Here is a 21,578-nt window from a genome sequence, read left to right on the forward strand (position 1 = left end):
ACTGCGCTCCTTTAGGTTTGGAGCATTGCATGTAATCTAAAATTTGGCATTCAAAAATTCATCTTTCATATATATGTAATTTATTTAGAAATTAATATGTATTTACAGAAGAGTTACAAGATCAGTACAGAGAACTCCCAATTAATGTCACCCAAATTCCCCAGTTGTTAACATTTTACCACATTTGCTTTCTCTTTCTCTCAGCCATGATCTTTATTCTTTTTCTGAACCGTTTTAGAGGAAGTTGAAGATTTATCACCTTTAAATTCTTTGTTTTCTCCCAAATAAGGACACCGTCCTATTTATATGTACATATAAAAATAGCTTTATGCATTATAAACACTCAATTTTACATATTGTTCTGCAACTTGCTTCTCCCTTACCGCCCCCCCACCACCACTCTCCTCTCAAAAATGCAGTTATCCATGGGCTTCCCTGGTGGCGTAGTGGTTGAGAGTCCACCTGCCGATGCAGGGGACACCGGTTCGTACCCCGGTCCGGAAGGATCCCACATGCCGCGGAGCGGGTAGGCCCATGAGCCATGGCCGCTGAGCCTGCACGTCCGGAGCCTGTGCTCCGCAATGGGAGAGGCACAACAGTGAGAAGCCCGTGTACCGCAAAAAAAAAAAAAAAAAAAAAAAAAAAAAAAAAATGCAGTTATCCAAATCAAGAAACTAACACTTATACAGCATCACCTTGTAATCCATAGAACCCATTCAGATTTCATCAGCTTTCCTGGCAATGTCTCCTTTCTCCTTCTGGCTCAGGATCCAATCCAGGATCATAATTACATTTCTTTTTGTGTCTCTTAAGTTTTCTTCAACCTTAAGTTACCCAGGCTTTTCTGGTCTTTCATGACCTTGACAGTTTTAAAAAATAAAGCCTTTCCTAGTGTATGCTTTCCCTCAACATATGTCCATTTGATGTTTCCTCATCTTCCAACTCAAGACAAGAAGCCTTGGCAAGAGTGGTACAGAAAGAATGCTGTGCTCTTCTCATTGCATTGGTCAGAAGGCACCTGGTGGTGACCTGATCCACCACTGGTGATATTAACCTTGATCACCTGTCAAGTTTGTGTCTGCCAGCTTTTTGCACTGCAGAGTCACCACTTTTTTCATTTGTAAAATAGTATATATTTTATGGGGAGATCATCAGAGACTATGCTAATATAGTCAGCCCTCTGTATCCATGGGTTCTGCATCCTCAGATTCAGCCAACCATGGATTCAAAGTATTCAGAAGGAAAATTCCAGAAAGTTCCAAAAGCAAAACTTGAATTTGCTGTGTGCTGTTTACCTAACATTTACATTGTATTTACAACTATTTACACAGCATTTACATTGTATTAGATATTATAAGTAATCTGGAGATGATTTAAAGTATATAGGAAATAATGCATAGCTTATATGCAAATACTATGCCATTTAAAAAAAGGGACTTGAGCATCCATGGGTTTTGTTATCCGTGGGGATCCTGGAACCAATCCCCCCGATACCAAGGGACGACGGACAGCTGTATCCTGTTCCTCATCAAGCTTGTACTCATCAGCCTTAGCTTTCATTGATGATTCCCGCCTGAATCGGCTACTACTATGATGGTTTGTCAGACGGTGATTTTTCTATTTCCATTATTACTTCCTTTATATTTGTTGGCATTCTACCATAAAAAAAGAGCTTTCCCTTCTCTTCCATTTATTTAATCTGTGTGGACTCATGAGATAGTATTTTAATAACGGATTTTAGTAACCCACTGAATATCAATTATTTTTATGTTCAAACTCTCATTTTTTGACCAGTGAGAACCCCTTCAAGGGGGCTTCTGCGTCATTTTGACAAGCCCTCATCATGCTTATTGCACTTCCTTACTGTGGTAGGCTGAATAATGGCCCCCCACAGATATCCACATCCTAATTCCCTGAACTGACCTGGATTATGTGAGTGGGCCCAGTGTAATCACAAGGGTCCTTGTAAATGGAGGGGTAGCAGTAGGGTCAGAAAAAGGAAAGAAGAAGGCAATGTGATAACAGAAGCAGAGGGTCAGAGAATGATACGAAGATGCCTCATTACTGGCCTTGAAGATGGAGGAAGTGGTCATTAACTCTTAACATGATGAATATTCCTTTTTTGCTCCTTGCATATCTTGTATATTGTGAAGAAATCTAAGCATTTTATAGCCTTATATGGGTTCTTCTTAAGCTAGAAACTAAGCTACATTTTCCAAATACTGATTTTTTCCCCTACCCTCTTGAATTCTAACATGATTTTGTTATAGTTACCCTACAGATGGATGCATCTGGCCTTCACTTTTACTGGAGCCACTTTGGAAAACTTAAGTACAAAATAATGTGCCTTTTATAAGTTTTGTGACAAAACTTTGGTAGGAGACTTATAAAGATTTAGATTAATGCTTACAAATTACTTTGGTGATTATATTTAGTAGTATAGCAGTCTGACAATACAGTGTTTAAAGAAGAGTCAGTAGTGAGGGTAAAATCATAGGTAACTGGGCCATCAAGTACATCAGTTGCTATTGTGATTCTGTATTTCCAGGACTATAGCCCATATTTCTGGGACGTTGATATAAAACTAATCAAGTTGGTATGTTGATCCATAACTTATTCAAACTTAGGTCCCAAGGGTCTTGTTTTAAGAGGGACATCTGGATATGAGAAATTGATACAAGTATAAATTTTGAATTCAGCCAAACTCAGGTAAAAATTCTAGAAATGATGCTTCCTAGTGAGGCAGCTGTGAACAAGGCACTTAATTTCTCTGAATTTAAGTTCTTTTATTTCTAAAAGGGAGATGATAATATAGGATTGTAGGAATTAAATGAGAATGTAAAAATGCTACACATGTGTTCAATAAATAGTAGCTATTATTAATAAGAATAATTTTATTTGCGTAAAGTAATTATTATAGTGCAAATCAATCTGATGATAATCACCATAAAGTATCGCCTCTTACTAATCCTGCCATTAGCAATAGATGGAAGTTATTTCTCATCCTTTGTTTCAAGAAATGTTAGAGTGTACATGGGTTAATCAAATTGTATGTACATTATATACAATAAAGTATCTAGTAAATAAAAAGATTACATTACGTTGGTACTAAAGTGGTATATGTCCTTAAGGGTTCCATGTCAGTGTTGTTTCTGTATTCAGAATTGTTTCAGAGATGCAATGTTGCTAAACAATGATTGGATTTTTGCTCTTAGTTGACAATGTAACCATGGCCACAATTAGTTTGATACCAACGTGGTTATTATATAATTACTTTAGATTATAATTTAACTTTGGTGATGTAGCGACTATTTCTGCCAGTTTTAGTAGTTTCTATTGAAATAAGAGTCTAGAAAGGAGAAAAGTGTATTCAAATGTATGCCTTTTACATTTTACATCAGGTGGCTAGTCCATCCGGATATGATCTTGAGTCAGTTGTTAGAAAACAGATAAAATAGGAAATGTAAGATTTCTTCTTTAATAAAACTGGCCAGATTATTATTATTTCACCATAATGGCAACATCTGCCAGGGAAATTAAAATAAAATTTCCTCCCTACGGAGATTCTGCCTGCTCCAGCTAAAGCTGTGTATATACAGGGAATGCCAGGAAATTCTGACATATTGTTGGAGCGGACACTTCAAAACATCTTGTGTTTTTTCTGTTATAGCAACTTCACTGTGTGGTGGTTGGAAGTGAAAATGCCAAGCGGTATTTTGAAGCAGTTCAAGGATCAAAAGAGCATCGAGGAGAGCTTTTTGGAGTCTATAATCTCTTCAAACTGAGATCCCAAGGGTCTTGTCTTACAAGGGACATCCTGGAGGTGTGAAATTTTTCTCTGATTTTTTTCAATATTTTAAACATGGATTTCTCCCTCAGGAAAATTGCTGGTGCCTTTTCAGAGAAATTTTTGGTTTTCTTTTTTAAAAATGTTTTATGTTTAGAATTTCTACTTTCATAGAAATAGGAAATGAATTACTGTACCTCTGAACTAAGATTTTCCCCATGCATAGTTATAAATAATATACATACACAAATTCAGATACATATACAAGACAGTATGACCTCCAAGGCCATTTTCAGATGGTAAAGAGAAATTTATTATTTTGAAAATAGCTGTTGAAGTCAGGAACTAAAAAAAGAGACTTTCCTAAATAAACAAAAATATAAAATGTGTTTTGATTAAAAGTTACCAAATACTCCCTGAGATGCACTCTCATGTCTCATGGAGATTTTTGTTTTCTGTTCCCAATAAAAATTCCACACCAATATTTAAAACTCTCCCAGTTGTGTTCATCCTCAGGATACAGATGTTTCTTATTCTTAACAGGATATTTATATCCTTTAAAAAATCTTTAAAATTCTTTAATATACCAGAGTACTAAGAATATTAACCTATTTTTTAGTTCATATTGGTATCAGTATTATAAAATCCTGGACTCGTTTTTTTCAATCCCATCATCATACAGTTGAGGAAATTGAGTCTTGGAAAACTTAAGGATATTTCCCTTAACTTCCAGGACTTTGTAGTAAAACCTTAATATACTTCGTTTATTTAATAGTACCATAAAAACAGTTAAAGGAACAATTGGTCCCTGTCCTTAAAGAACTTAGACCATCTTTATGGGAGGTGGAAGAGAACATTTACATACTGAACACGTAACATCAGTAAGCATATGTTAAGCAAGTTTAGTATCAGTTCAAACGTGATCATCAGTGGTTGGGGAAGAGGAAGGTATATATGATTTGTATGTTGTGAATATTACAACTGTTATACAATGCCTGATGTATATTGCTCAGTTTTTATTTTATAGTAACTATTTGATTCTGAATTGAGTGACCTATTTAAAGTCTCCCTTTCTCTGTCTCTTTCTTGTTTTGAGTATGGTATTTCTCTGATTGACTTGTTCTTTCCCATTCCTCTTCTCTAATCAGTAAATAGCCTTGTTTGTCCTCCAGGACCCCCTCAGATCCTACCTCCGACGTTGGGTATATTCATGTTTCTAATTTCAAATCATTATCTGTAAAATGTATTAGTATTATATTACTTGTCCTGTTTTCTGCTGTGTATCAAATAGTTTTGTTCTCTTTTTTTTATCAGAATAGCCACCTATTCCTCTGTTTAAAAAGTGTTAGGTAAGACATTCCATATGACAAGTTATTAAACGGAAAGTTCTCTTATTCTCTGGTTGTCCTAAATATATGTTGTTTCTCCTCCAGGATTGTTTATTAATGACAGGACCCTCCATATCTTATATTTTGTTTAGAGTAAAATATGCTTAACTGCTTGCTAGGCACATCATTGGCACTTATTATTAAATTATTATTATTTATTATTAACTTACTTATTATTAAATTATTATTAAATTATCTTATTATTAAATTAAATTTTGAATTAAAATTGCTCATTTGTTATCAATCAGAATTTGGTAGATTCATACTGTGCTTTTGGCCAAACGATGTTTTAAAATATTATTAGTCCAAGCTCTGCATAATGGAAACATACATTATAAAGTAAAAGAAGTATTTTACTTCCTATGATACATTTTTAATTTTTAAAGGTTGTAGAAAAATCACTTTTAAAATGTTTTAAGATGTAGAAATTTGAATATATAGAACACTTTTAATCTGATGATTTCTGGGCAATTTAGTTCTATTTTTCATTGACTTTCTTTTAATGGTTTCCCTTTAGAGATAGATACTGAGAGCTAATTTCACAAATATTTATTGAGTATATGTTAAATGTCCAATACTATACATCATAGGACTAGGCATACAGAAATGAATAAAATAGACAAAAAGCCCTGCCTACAAAATTTTACATTCTATTTGAGGGAAACAAGTAATAAAGAGAAATATAACTGAAGTTAGTATATTATGATGATAGATTCTAAGGATAAAAATAGAGCAAGTAGTTGAGTAAATTCTAGAGATCTACTACACAGCATGGTGAGTATTGTCAACAATACTATTATTATATACCTCAAAACTGCTAAAGGACTAGTTCTTAAATATTCTCACCACATGAAAGAATTGATAATTATATGCCACATTAGAGGTGTTAACTAAAGCTATGATAATAATCATATTATAGTATATAAATATATCAAATTAACACCTCGTAGACCTTAAACGTACACAGTATTATATGTAAATTATATCTCAAAAAAAAACCAAATAGAGCAAGGAAGGGAAATAGGGAGACTGTCAGGGAAAGAGCATTACAATTTTAGATGGAGTAGCCAAGGAAGGCTACTGTGAGATTGCATTTGATTCTTTGAAGAGACAAGAAAGGAAGAGGTGTTTTAGACAGAGGAACAAATGCAAACAAAGGCCCTGAGGGAGGAGCATGCCCAGCATGATTTCAAAATGGCAAGGAAGCCAAAGTGGCTGGAGTGGAGTAATCAAAAGAGCAAAAGATGGGGCCAGAGAAATGACAGGAAACCAGATCCTACAGGAACTTTGGCTTTGACTTGAGTGATAACAAAAGCAATTAGAGGGCTTCCCTGGTGGCGCAGTGGTTGAGAGTCCGGCTGCCGATGCAGGGGACACAGGTTCGTGCCCCGGTCCGGGAAGATCCCACATGCCGCGGAGCAGCTGGGCCCGTGAGCCATGGCCGCTGAGCCTGCGCGTCCGGAGCCTGCACTCCTCAACGGGAAGAGGCCACAACAGTGAGAGGCCCGCGTACTACAAAAAAAAAAAAAAAAGCAATTAGAGTTCTGAACAGCAGAATGACATAGTCTGATCTGTACTATCTATTCTAAATGTTAAGAATTGGACTATAGAAGTACAGGAGCAGAAGCAAGAAGCCAGGTGGGAGGATACTGCAACAATCCAGCCAAGAGATGGTGGTTTGGGCCAGAGGGTAGTGGTGGATGCCCTGAAGCACTGACAGGATTTGCTGCTGGATCATCTGATAGGATATGAGAAACAGGAGTTAAGGATGACTCCAAGTCAACAGAAGACTGGAGTTGTCATTTACCTATCACAAAGGGGTTCTGACAGCTTGTAGATTTCTGTTGCTGCCAGTTGCATCTGTTGTAGCCATTTGAATTCTGTTGAAGAGATAAAAGGGAGTTCTCGGACAGAGGCTTCCCATTCCCTTACAGTAATAGCCTCTAGGCACTGGAAGAAAAGATCTCATGGCAATTCAGGAACTCTTTATCATTCTTTCAAGTTCTTTAGGGGTGATTCTCACTTGTTGCCCTGGATACCAGGTAACTGAAACCATGCCATTGCTATACTATGAATATTGGTGTATTCGTAAGTTGGATATTTGTAACTCTGGTGATGATAGTATTATTTCCCCTTGTTCTATCAACAAATAAAGCCTTGAAAAGAGAAATAAATTTATTTCCTTTTGAAGAAGAATTTAATATTCTAGAATCTAGGCCATTAAATATCTCTGCTAAATGATATACCAAAAGCTATAAAAGCATACTTTCCTTAAAGATGTAGCAAGCCTATTATCTAATTAAGATTTTTTTAGTTTTATATTAGATGGATATTTTCATTTTGGTGTCTACTACACTGAAGGAATCAATAAACATATTTTAATGAATATGAACTATAAACACACTAGCAATATAAGCTAGAATATCGAGTGCCCAATACCCAACATTATCTGTGGTATTTAAAATGTTGATAATATGTCCTTACAGTTATTGCAATATTATATAATATTTACACATATACAATAGTTATATAGTTATCATATAGACATAGTTATTATGGCTATCACTACTGGGTAAATTTTTAACATTTTTTCACTCTCCCTCCCTACTAGGGCTTTTAGTGGAGTTTGCTGAAAAATGTTATTAGTTTTCTATCAGAAAAAGTAAGCTTATGATAAGAAGTAAGAATTTTTTATGAGCCCAGCAGGCTTCCACTGTGCCTCTATACTACCTAAGAATTATGAGCATTTAAAAATATATATGAATTCCTTAATTAGCAAATTGAAAAATAGCATTAAGAGAGTTAAAGCAGGCTGTACTCATTTTTTTTTTTTTTGGCCATACCACGCATCTTGCGGAATCTTAGTTTCCTGACCAGGGATCAAACCCAGGCCCATGGCAGTGAAATCACAGAGTCCTAAACCATTGGACCACCAGGGAATTCCCTGGACTCAATTTTCTTAACTCTAAGTTTTAGCATGCCATTGCTGTTGTTTATCTGGTTGTTTCTACCCTATATTTTACAGTTATCTGCATTCTTTATAGAGAGAAGGCCAAGTGGAAGCAGGGATCATGACAGCTACAACATGGTTGAAAGAGGAACCTCCAGTACACAAACTAGAAACAGTAAGCAATCTTTGAATCGGTAGCCTAGAAACTCCTGGGAAACATGTATGTGAAGATTTTAAGTTTCTTTTCCTTTTCCTTCATTTTTCAATGTGTAAAGAAAAATTTTTTTTAAAAGTCAAGGATACAAAGTCAGAGGACTGTCAGTAAAATTAATAATTTAGGCTAATATTTCATATCATATCATACAAAAAAAATTCAGGAGCAGTCACCAGGTGTTTACATCCAAACTGGAATTTTAACTATGCCAAAGTGTAAATCCAAAATTAAATGCACTGTATAGGTAACCAATCCAACCTAAATATTTTTTTTTTTACTAAACAACAAATTAGATGGAAAAATAGCAATCAATGTATATTTAAAATTATTAAATTCAAACACCAAACTCATTCTCTGACTCAAGCAGATATTTCATTTGAGTCCTTTGTCTTGTGGTAGTTTGTCATCTCACATACTACAAAATCTATATTGTCGTCATAAAGTCTTTTTAAAAGTAAAGAATATATGTAGAAGATTTTTTTAATTGTTGTTGCTATTTTTTTCTTGTTGTTTTTTTTAAGGGATTTAACTGTAATTTTGTACTAGCCCAAAGATATAATGGGCTATATGACAACTATATTATGATATAACATATATATATGATATAACAGTATATCATATAACCGTATGATAACTATATGCAATGATAACTATAAATTTATAACACCCCTATAAATTTATATAACCAAGTATGGGGTGAATATATTTCTAAATTTATAGAAATACATGAGTATCAAATGTTGGCAGAAGTATAACCAGATAATACTTTCCCAAAATGTTTTACTAATGAAGCCTCAGTTTTCAGAAACTGAGAATATATTTAGCTCTAATTAATGTGAAAAAAGTAAATATTGGATTTAAATTTGTAGCAAATTTTACTTCAAAATAGCTTCAATATTTTATTTATTTATGGTGGTCAAGATCCTATCCAATCTGTTTTTAATCAATTAGAAACATTTTCCAGTTGGGAATTCTTTAGCTCCTACAAATTTGTTGTGTTTTTAACGCATGATTGAAAGTATCTGCTGGACTGTCGTAAGCAATAAGTTGTGTGCTCTTCACTTTGAGGCCAGAATCAGTCTGCATCTTAGAAGCTAACAGCTCTGCTCTGTGTTTTCCTTCCTTATAATTTGATCATTTGATATTCTAGTTTTAACTTTTATTTATTTGGAAAGTTAGTCAACTTTAAAAGAGTATACCAGACTGTAATATTAAATCCTTTATGTTTGTTTACTGTCAATAAATGTTTTACTTTTAGAAAATACCAGGTAATATACTTGTACATCAATTATCTGCCCAAATTCAATTCCCCTCCAGTGTGATAGATTTGATATCCTTATTTTGACGTTTTCTAATGTTTCCACCATTGCTTCCTATATAGGATAGGGAGCCTGACTGTCAAGAACACAAAGGTCCAGAACAGCCTGCAGAACCACTAGCAAAAGAAGCATGTGATCTCTGCAGTGATTTTAGTGAAGATGAATCAGTAGGAAACTCAATAATAAAGACTGCTAAAAACAAAGCATCTGACTCAAGTAAAGCTTCAGGTTCTCCTGGGCAGCTTACCTTACTCCAGTGTGGTTTCTCTAAATTGTTTGAGACAAAATGTGAAGCAGTTGAGGATAGTGATGGAAATATTACCTCTGACGATGAAAGTTCTGTTGAACAGCCCACATGCCTTTCAACAGAAGCCAAAGATGTTGGTTGTCGGAAAAGTCAAGACTCTCTTGGTACTTCAAAGCATCAGAAATTCACTAACATCCTAAATCCAAATGGAAAATATATTTTTGATAAAACTGAGATTTTAGAACAGAATATTTCTTCTGAGTCTGATGATGAGAAAAATTTTAAAAATACAGTTGGCCACCATTGCATTTCACAGAATGTCACAGAATCAGAAGATAGTGATATCATCTTACCCACACAGTACACAACTCAAAGATTCCTCAAGAGGAGGGTAAGGTTTAAGCCACCTGTGGATGGATCTGAAGATTCTGAAACAGAAAACCCTGTAAATATAAGAAATAATGGTGATAATAGAAAGACCAGTGTCAGAGGAAATGGACTAATTTCAAAACAATTAAATCCTGAGAACAAGACCCTAAAATCTAATACAAAAAGAAAAGGCAGTAGTGATATTAGTGACGAATCTGATGACATTGAAATTTCCTCCAAGTCAAGAGTAAGAAAGAAAAGAGCTACTAGTTCTCTGAGGTTTAAGAGAAAAGAGGAAAATAAAAGGGAACTTTACACTTTTCCAAAAACAATGAAAAAAACAAACCAACTGTGTGCAACAGATGAAGACTGTACCTCTCAGGCTATTGATGATTTTACATCTTCAGATGATGATTTATCTGTTAGCCACATCAGTGTCTCTAAACAGAGCCATAGACCAAAAACTATAAAAGATAGAATCAGTTTCTCTTCAAAATTACCTAGCCATGAGAAAAATAGCACTTTCATACCAAGAAAACCGATGAAATTTCCAAGTAAGAGCATTGTCAATCAAGATCAGATGTGTGAATCAATGGATAAATTTTTAGGTAACTGCAGATATATTCTGAAAACTTTTCTTTGCATATTTGTTTCGTGCAATCAAATAGTTCCTCAAGAGATTCTTGAATTAGCTTGAATTAGCTCTGCAATCAAGATGCTACATTGAGGCACAGTGAGGAAGTGGGTGGTGGCAGGATAAAGGGGAAGACCACCTAGGTCAAGATAGAGAACTTTGTCATCTAGACCAGGACCCCTTCCATGTGGCCCATCTGAATCACAACCTTCCCCATACACTAATTATTCTAACTTTTTTGCATTTTTATGGCTTTATTAAATGTATATACATTTGATACAAATGTGTATCCCTAGACATTATAGTTTAGCCTCACTCATTAAAAAAATTTTATATAGCTTAATGTATAGGATTCCTCCTCCATCCCTTTATATGATTTCTCTGTTGAAGAAACCAGGCCAGTTGTTTTCTGCAACTTGCATATTGCGGATTGGTGCAGTTGAACATATTTCTCCGCCCTCTATATTTCCTGAAAATGAGCAGTTGGCGTCTGACACTATATCAAGTTCAGGTTCAATCCCTTTGACAAAACAAAAGTTAGTGTTTGACAGAATGTATGCTGGTTTCTCTCTTTGTGATCTTAGCAGCCATTGATGCTTAATGCCTAGAATTATTTATTCATTCAGAGTAGCAAAATGACATTTTCTACTTCTCTCATTTCTTTTTCATTTGTTAGTTAGGATGCTTCTGTAAGGAGATACTTCCTCTCATCTACTATTACTTACCCAGTACAGTTCATATAGAGAAGGCAGGAAAAATAATTTATTTAACAGCTTTTAGTATAATAAATTGATTTCCCATCGATTTCTTTTCTTAAAATCATTATGAATTAATTGATTCAAACACATTTAATGAGTCCAAATCTATTTCAATTAATATCATTATTGAGGCTCAATTTTCCCATCTTTGGACAGTGGGAGCCTTTAAACATGAGCATTTTGATTCCTGAGATCTTTAACATGATGCTAATCATCTTTGATACCTATCAGGTATTACAGGATGTTCCTTCATGCATTTTTTGCCTCAGACCTAAAATCAGTCATTTCTCTAAGAAGTCTTGGTTTCTTTTAGTGAGAAAGTGTGTTTCAAGACCACAGTCTGGTGCTAGGAATGATCATTGCTACTACTCGCTTGGGCCTTTTCAGTGGATAAATTGTGTTACGTATGTTTATACATATGTGTGTGTGTGTATATAGGTATACATGAGTTTATATATGAGTTTATATATGTATTTATGTACATGTATGTATTTTTATATATGATAAAATATTTCATGAATTCATATTGATATTTCCATATTTGTACTTACTTTGGGGGTATAGAGCTTTAACCTCTTCTCTATCATATTTACATACCACTTCTTCTCTGCTGATAATACCGGTTCTTTGGCATATAGGGAACGATTTAATTATAATGTTCCATAATTACTCATGTTTTATCCATGTTACACAAAAGTCAAATAAGAAAAATATTATTATAATATAATTCCTAGAAACATTAAGGTTTGGGGGTGGGTTTTTTTGTATATACTCTCCCATTTCTGCCCATTTTTAAAATGGATATATTATGTCTTCATTGTCAACACACATGAATATTGCATTATACTCCTCTTAGACTTCATTTATTCTTGGTTTGCAGGTAACTATAAATTTAATGCTTCTCATTAGTCAATGTCTCTTATGTCAATGTCTCTCTAGTCATTTTGGTTGTCTGAAGCTTATTTTCTAGTAGATTCCTTATTTCTTTTAGATCTCAGGAAGTACTCATGAGAGTAATATTCCCTGAGATCCTTTTGATAGCAGTTTGTGCCCTTTATACTTAAAAGTCATTTTTTCTGGATATAAAATTCTTGGCTTATACTTTCTTTTCTTAAGTATTTTAAATATGTAGCTTCATTTTCTTCTGGCATGAAGTATTGTGCTATGTGTTCTTTTTTTTTTCTTAGATGCCCAAAGTGTGTTTTTTCTTTTCCTTATTTTCTAGTAATTTTACTAGATTATATTTTGGTGTTTGTCTTAGCTCAGGCTGCTGTAACAAGTTACCATAGACTGGATGGCTTAAACAACATTTATTTCTCACAGTTTGGGAGGCTGGAAGTCCAAGATCAGGAAGGGTTCTTGATTAGGGCCCTCCTCCTGGTTTACAGATCACTGCCTTCTTGCTGTCTTTACATGGTCAAGAGAGAAATCATCTATTTCATGTCTTTTATTATAAGGGCACTAATCTCATTCATTAGGGCTCCACCCTTAAGACCTAATTATCTCCCAAAGGCCTAACCTCCAAACACCATCACATTGGGGATTAGGGCTTCAACATACGAGTTTTGAGGGGACACAAATATTCAGTCCATAGTAGTCTGTATCAGTATTCTCATAGTGTAGTTTCAACTCAGTTTTTATTTAAGGAAAGCTTATTTGTACTAGTATTTTTAGTTACTTGTTCTATTCCTTTACTTTGACTTTCCTCTTCAGGAATTTATGTTATTCAAGTGTTCAGTCGTCCTTGCCTGTCTTCAGTATTTGTCACATTCTCCCAAATCCTATTTTATTTATTTTTCATTTCTTTTTGCTTTTTAAAAATATCCTTTTATTTCTCTTAAATCAATATCTATTGTGTTTATTCTCTCTTATGTTCCTTCTAATTTAGTCTCCATTTCTGAATTTTTTTTAAAATTTCTATGTCTTTCTGAGTTCTGCCACTCATTTCTGAGTTATTCTAATTCTGATTTATATTGTTGGTTCCTATATTTTATCATTTTCTTAAGGTGTTTTACCTAATTTTGAAATCAATTACAATTTTGTTGTTTTGTAAGCATATCTTTCTGGCATATTTTCATTGTAGGGATATTATTCTGCTGCTTATTCTCTTTACTCTTATAATTTTTATGAGATTTGACCCTCTTGCTCATTTTTATAGAAATTCTTTTCCCTGACTTTTTTTAAATGAGGCAGAGTTTAAAACATCTTTTCTAATTTCACAGAGATTCATATTTGTTATTTTTCTATAGTGTTCAAAACTATGATAGGATTTCCTGTTTCTGTTTCCACTGCTTTGCTCTAGACCATCTCTTTCCCTCATCCCTGTTCTTCCTATTCTGCTCATTTTGACTCCATCCCAGCAGTTTTTCGTCACTGTATGGCCCTGGCCTGGGAGCCCTGGTGGGTTAGCTTGGGGAGTTCCTTAGGGCTAGCTTGCCCCAGCCCCTCAGGCCTTCTTACCACAAGCCTCCTGTATGCTGTACTCAGCTTTAGAGAATGCAGAACCTTCCCAGATCCAGCTACTGATCTCCAAATAACCCACTGTGCTAGGGTCTCCTGTTCTCTGATCCAGATGCCACCCTGTCATTTCCTTCTTCCTTCACACAGACCCTGATGCCATGCAGAGTGTGTAGCTATTAGTGGGTTATACCTACACTCTTGTATTTTAGGGCTAATGGGAGTATCTTGTCATCTAATTTTGTTGTAAGTGTTGTCCTTTGCTTTTGGTTTTGCAGTCTAGTTGTTGTTCTCATGTGGGGATTCAGAGAGATTGAAAAACTGCTTCCCCTTACCACCATCTGCTGAGAATCTGATTAGTAGTTTTAAGAGTTAGCATTGCCTTCAAAAGTGTCTCACTCATTCCAAAAAAAACTACATGAAAGAATCTGATATGTAAGCAAGCTTTTATTTTGATAAGCTTTCTTTTGTGGTTATTAGTAGTGTCATTTAAAAGTTCATTATGATATATATTTTGATACCCTTGTAATTAAGTGCAGGTTTACCCTGCTCTCCGAAAGTAGAGCCTTCCTGTGTAACTTTGTAAGCTGAAATGGTGTAAAGCAAAGAAGCAATTACCTTAGGACACATCTTGTTAATGGTTACACAAAATAAATCCAGATAAAGCACAGATGCTCACAGACACAGTCCAAAGCTATGATGGCTTGATTCTGAGATGCTGAGTGTCATTCCTGGGGAAGGAGCTTGGTGGTGCCACGCTTGCGGCTGGGCTGTGTGCTGCCTCTATAAGGGCTTGCTGCAAAGCAAACACTGCAACACTTCACTTTTCTCCCTTTTTCACAAAAGTGAAAACTCTCTTTGGATTTCTTTCTGTTAGAGTGAAAACAGGTACTAACGTAGGTCTTTTGGAAAAGCTAAGTGGTGTAAAGCAAACTTTCAAGAACTAAGGGATACCAGTACTGGACTATCCTTTGGTTTCTGTGCTACAATTAGATTTTAGGTTTGAGGAGTTATTGCATAAACTTTTTTAAAAGAGCAGCTAAGTTTTGTTTTTTGTTTTTGTTTTTTACTGTGTAAAAGGTGTCAATAGTTTGTGTGAAACTCGTTCTATTTTGAATAATGCATAAAATGTGTCATCAAAATTAAGAAAAATCTGAGTAAATTTTCTACCAGAATCCTTTTGAAGGTTTAAAACTGTTGGTATACTTACTACTGATATTTTGAAATTTAAGGCGAATATTATCTTGGTTACTCTTTTACTCAGCTTATTTAACAACATCTTGTTTTCTCATGATTGGCAATTCTGGTTGAGAAAGGTTCAGGACTAAAACAGCACAAGTGTTGAAGGTCATAATTGAGTTTCATTTCCAGAGCTGTTTGAGGGAGCTTTTATAGACCTCAATTTGAGCCTTCTTTTTTATGACTGCAATTTAAAAGTAAATTATAGGTGCCCAGAAGCAAAGCAATTAAAAAAATGTAGCCATTTTTTAAACTTCTTTCAGATAAAAGGTGTAAGTTAATTTTTTTTCATTTCCTAAAAACCTCCAAATCTGGGCATATGTACAAAAAAGACAGTATACAAACAGTAAAACTGAACAAAGCCAACCAAACAAAACTCCCTGGTCATAAACCCCACGCTCGTACTTAGTCACTGTAATCAAATACATGTTTAAAGGAACAGGTGAGGTTAGCACTGCTTTTAAATTAGTAAACTTTTGTTTTACATCAACAGAGACAACAAATTCATAGAGACAACCTTCCACTATGGCTTTCCTCTTAGCCAAAACTCTCATTCAGGCTTAAATCTAAAAATTGTTACCTGATTCAGAAGTTCTTATATTGATGAGAGGGAAAAGTCATTTCTAAGTTAACCTAGACCAATATATTTGGACTCTTTCTCTTTTCAATTGTTTTAAAAAAGAATATTGTGATATTGACATACAAACAATGTTTTTCTTGAGGATTAAAAATAAAATAAGCGTAACCCGTTTTTAATGTGTTGCCGCTAATTTTTAAAGTATACCTTGAACCATATTGCTTCATTATGAGACATCACTTAATAAACATCAATTACCTCTTAGGTGGTGTTCAGGAAGTGGCTTACATTCATTCAAACCAGAATGTGATTGGATCAAGCAAAGCTGAAAATCACATGAGCCGATGGGCAGCACGTGATGTATTTGAATTGAAGCAGTTTTCCCAGCTTCCTGCTAACATAGCTGTTTGTACTTCTAAGGTAAGTAGAACATAGGATAATGTATCTCTAGTTTTTACCTCATTTTCACTGAAGCTCCTCAATAGGATCTTCTGTAAGTACTCCCTCAAAAGTCCCAACAAGACTATAAATGACTTACAAATAAGTATAAAAAACAGAATACCATTTGGGGCACTATATCCACTAAAGATGTTTTATATTAAAAGACAAATCTATATCTAAATGCCTAATAATGTTGAGTTGCTTAATAGTTTCCCTCAGTGAAAGTCTGCCAAAAATGAGGAATCTGAGGGAATCACTTAAATCAGAACCAAAAATACTTTTCATATGGAAAAAGGAAAGTGTATCATTAGATTTACCTCCATAATTTTTCATCTAAAATGAAGACACACACAAAAACTAACTTCATATAGAGTTTATATTTTTAACAAAAGGATTTTTATAATGTTAAAAGTAATAAATACTTCCTATGGGCTCTTCTCATTTACATTTGCTGTTATATAGAAATAAGGCTTATATAAAAGTGATATTTTATTTACACACTTTTGTCAGAAGTTTTAAAAAATATTTTCTTCTCTTTGGCTTATTCTTTCTTAATTCCTTAGAGCTAGGTGTCTGAGGAGTAGTTTTTCTACCACTTTATGTGTAGAAGTGAAAAATTGGTATTGTATATAACAGTGACACTTTGTTTCAAGTTAGTGCTACTTTTGGGAATGAAGGGGGGTTGGGAAATGCTATCTGAACTGTCAAGCTGAGACAGGAGATAGATGGGCCCCCAGGGCAAACAGTTTGTGTTTGTTCCTTGTGGACCGGTACTCTGAGATGGGAATAACAGGACAATTGAGAGAGGAGGCTGGACCCTGCCCAGAGGGAAGATAAGAGACCACTTATTCCTCATTCTTGAAGTCAGGAGACCTCCCAGACTACACATGGACAGAAAGCCTCCTTGGAGGTCAAAAGGGGAGTGATGCCAAGTGTCCAAACCTACCCAAAGGCCTCTTCCGTAGAATTCATCTTGGCCAAGAGATGCACGTGCACACATGGGAAAATCCTGAGCTATACCAAATATGGACTTTGAACCAGGCAAATCAAAATGACTGGCCAAAGGAAACCTGAAGAAATGCCCCATAAAAGTGATTCAAACTGCCACGAGGGCACTACTCTTTCTCTGAGCCCACCCATGTGTCTATCCACACATAACTCTTTTTCTCGCCTAATAAATACTTGTTTCACTACTTTCCGTCTTTGTGGGAATTCTTTTTCTGCAAAGCCGTACAAGCCAGGGCCTTGTCACTGACCACTGGTCTAGTGGCTAGGATTCGGTGCTCTCACCGGTACGACCCAACCTCAGTCACTGGCCGGGAACCGAAACCCCGCTTCAAGCCACTGCAGGCCTAGGCCACCCAAGATCAAAGCTATCTTCATTTATTTGTACCTCATCTGGTTTGACAAAGATTTGGGATTGTCTTAATAAAATCAGAATACAAAATTAAGTTCATGACCAAGGAAAATATAAATTAAGACGGAAGTTCAAGACTGGGAGAAAGTTAGAATGCAGGTATATAGGATATACTATACTTTCCCAGATATATTTTTTTAATGACAAATTTGATTGAGTTTCCTGGTAGGCAAAACAAAGGAAGTGAACAATGTATTTAGTGTTCTCTCAACTAGTACATTTAGAAATGTTGGGCAGTTTGGGTGGTCACAATGACCAAGTGCCTGACTGGCATTAATGTCTGGAGGCCAGGGATACTAAACGGCTGTCCTAGGGGGTGGGGGGAGCATCCCACATGCCGAGAATTGTTCTGCCCAAAATGCCATGACACCCTGCTGAGAAACACTGAGCTAAATGATTGTCCTTAAGAAAAAAGAAAAACAGCTCTTCTAAGGAAGAGCAAAGCTTTTCCTAGGGTTTAATTTGAAAGAAATTTGTCACCTGGCATTTTAAATGGGGACCGCTGAATGATCTAGTTAACTGTCACTTGTCTTATAATATCCTTAGAGTAAATGTAATATTGAACTTTGAAAGGCTGTGCTTTTAGCAGTTTTCAGTGTAATCCAAAGGCCCAATTCCAAAATGCAACTCATGAAAGCACTTTCATGGCCCAAGTATGCCACTTTTTTATATTCTCATTTGATCTGGGAGTATACCATATCTCAGCTAATGCTGTAGATAGCATTTCTATAGTTTGACTACCTTGTGGGAGCTATATGAAAAAAGTCGGCAGAAATGTGCCGGGTTTGCCAGAAATATACTGTATTAAAATGAAGAGCATATCAGAATCTTTTAAACAGACAGCTAATTTTTTATTAGGTTTTTCTTTCTTTTAAACCATGCCTTTTTTTTAAACCATGCTCTTTTCCAAACAAATTTTAATGCGAAAGGTCAGAAAATTTGGCAAACTCTGTAGTAGATGTTAATGCAATAATTTAACTGGATATTGGTCACTAGCTTATTTAAATATTTCTCAGAGAAGAAATTTACAGCCATGTAATACCTCCCAAAACGGACCCAAGAAGCAACCCCTAGATATAGAAGCAATAAAAAGTACCTTTGGAACCTTCGTAAGGAAAATTGTAAAGATGAAAATGCTGGAAGTATACTTTGCCTTTAGTTGGGGAGGGGTGGGTGTGCGAAGGGATTTCCTTTATCTTTACATTAGCAATGCCAGTAGTTTTCAACCTTTTTCAGCCCCAGCATTTTTGAGATGAACAGCACAGTCTCATCAGAAACCTTGTCTTTTCACAGTGATTTTCAGAGTGAGGGGCATTTCTTACCAGGAAACAAATTGGAATACCCAGCCCCTGGAGTTTCTGATATGTCCTTTGAGGCCATATATCTCCCCAGTCACACATAGACCAATTTCGTAGACCTTTTTCAGGGAATATGAAGAAATCTGGTGTTTAATGACTAAATCACAGTGGGTATAAAATACTCAGGGAAGTTTTAAAGCCATTAAGCAGGAAGTCCAGTCCCATGCCACCAATGCTAGCAGGCATTATAGAACAGTCCATATAAACATACTTATTTCAGTGGCTAGCTTCTTTAAATCAATACTTGATACAGTAAAATTCTGACAGAATAAGATTCAATCCCTCAGATTTGACCTATATCATTTAATACATCAGGTTAATAATATAGTTGTACTTTAGCATCTTGAAAGCTGAAATGTATTACCTATAAACAACAATCACTTGGGGATGGTATTATAAACTTACCATCAAAAAAGAAAGGTCTTGGATACACACTACTATATATAAAGTAGATAGCTAATAAGGACCTACTGTATAGCACAGGGGACTCTACTCAATACTCTGTAATGACCTATATGGGATAAGAATCTAAAAAAGAGTGAATATATGTATAACTGATTGACTTTGCTGTACACCTAAAACTAACAGCATTATGAGTCAACTATACTCCAATAAAAAGTTAAATAAATAAAAAGAAAAGTCTTGGTATATGAAAATCAGAGTTTTCAGGGCTTCCCTGGTGGCACAGTGGTTAAGAATCCACCTTCCAACGCAGGGGATATGCGTTCGAGCCCTGGTCCGGGAAGATCCCACATGCCAGGGAGCAGCTAAGCCCGTGTGACACAACTACTGAGCCTGTGCTCTAGAACCCGCATGCCACAACTACTGAAGCCCACGTGCCCAGAGCCCATGCTCCTCAACAAGAGAAGCCACCGCGATGAGAAGCCCATGCACAGCAACCAGAGAAAGCCCGCTCACTGCAGCGGAGAGTAGCCCGCCCAACCCAGCTCACTGCAACCAGAGAAAGCCTGCACGCAGCAACGAAGACCCAACACAGCCAAAAATAAAGTAAATAAATTTTTTTTAAAAATCAGTTTTCAAAATAGTTAGTGATCATACATATTTTTGTTGTTCTTAGTTTTTCACCAACATCAAAAACTAAACCTACTACATTTTTGACATAAAACTGCAACCCCTGAGACATACGTCATGCTTTCCTCCTTTTAGTTTAACTAGAAATGAATAAATAAAAGAACTCATATAATAAGACTCATGTTCAGTTTGTTGAACTCTAATATTCTAGAGACAGAAGAAATTTTTGATTGTTATAACTAGCCTATGGCATGAAGTCTATTCAGGCTGTCAATTTGAATTGTAGCTCTACCTGATACTTCCTGTGTGACCATGAACAAGTTACTTACCTTCTCTGTGCCTCAATTTCCTTGTGCTTAAAATACAAGTAATTATACTTCTTACCTCAAATGGTTGTTGTGAAGACCAAATGAGGTAATAATACCTGTAAAATGCTCTGAACAGTACCTGACACAAAGTAAGCACTCAATGAATAATAAGTATTGTTATTACAACCAATGGATAAGACTGATGTCAGGTCTCTAACTCCCCTGGAGGGTGAGGATCAAGAACAAATAATCTATAAACAGTTGTATGCAGCTATATTTAACTATAAGTAAAAGAATGGGTGGTACTAGTCCATCTGGGGCTTTGAATTTCCTTAAAAACAAAACAAGAATGTTTATGGTAGATTATTTTTCAAATTTTTATATGTGACTGTTGTTTTTGTTTATGAAAACAAAGTCACTCAATACTTTATATTAATTTTATTTTAGGATATTCTGTGTTAGAGTAGAAGTTATTAGTAACTTTTCTCCTTAAAGCTGATAGATTTATTTTCTGTTTAGATTCATTAGTTTGTGACTACTTCTAATTCATGATATCTCCATAGCTGCTGACAGGCATTCAAATGAGTGAGAGAGCACTCTGCCATCAAACTAGTCCTTTTGCATCTCTATACATATTACTCTGGGTTCTCCTCATTATAATTCTTCTGGAAACTAGAAACTACTTTAATAATATCAGTGAGATGGAATGATGGTAGTGTTGTGTTTCTCTTTACTAAAGCTATTTGTAAAGATGGTTAAATTAAGCATTTCTGAAGACTTAAAATTTAAAAATATTATTTTGCATAAATGAGATATTGATGACATGTCAAAGCCATTCACAGAATTTCTAAGGAAAAAAAATGATCACAATCACTGATTTCATCATATCTGGTCGATAGTATTTATTTCAACACCTTTAATGAGTAAATCATTGAACCACACCATCATCTTTGGTTAGAGATATATATGTCACTCACTGAGAGATTTGGCAGCTTTCCCTGTGGTGGTGGCTGGCAATAGTGGATTTGCAGTTTGGGGAAAACTTTTAAACCGTTATGGGAAGAAAAGAGAATAAACTAAGGT

At 35.3% G+C, this 21,578-nt stretch overlaps 1 protein-coding gene across 4 annotated transcripts in view; it reads left to right on the forward strand.

Annotated features, from left to right (window-relative positions):
• ERCC6L2 (ERCC excision repair 6 like 2) overlaps positions 1-21,578 on the forward strand; it is a 139,020-nt gene that overhangs the window by 93,256 nt on the left and 24,186 nt on the right. For all 4 annotated transcript variants that reach the window (XM_024753828.1, XM_024753829.1, XM_024753831.1 and 1 more), the window contains 4 exons: positions 3,671-3,823; positions 8,220-8,300; positions 9,721-10,882; positions 16,205-16,359. In XM_024753828.1, the coding sequence (XP_024609596.1) occupies positions 3,671-3,823; positions 8,220-8,300; positions 9,721-10,882; positions 16,205-16,359 (1,551 nt within the window). The remainder of the gene's footprint in view (positions 1-3,670; positions 3,824-8,219; positions 8,301-9,720; positions 10,883-16,204; positions 16,360-21,578) is intronic.

The sequence above is a fragment of the Neophocaena asiaeorientalis genome, unplaced genomic scaffold (genome assembly GCF_003031525.2).
Source record: "Neophocaena asiaeorientalis asiaeorientalis breed wild unplaced genomic scaffold, Neophocaena_asiaeorientalis_V1.1 scaffold220, whole genome shotgun sequence".
NCBI lineage: Eukaryota > Metazoa > Chordata > Mammalia > Artiodactyla > Phocoenidae > Neophocaena > Neophocaena asiaeorientalis.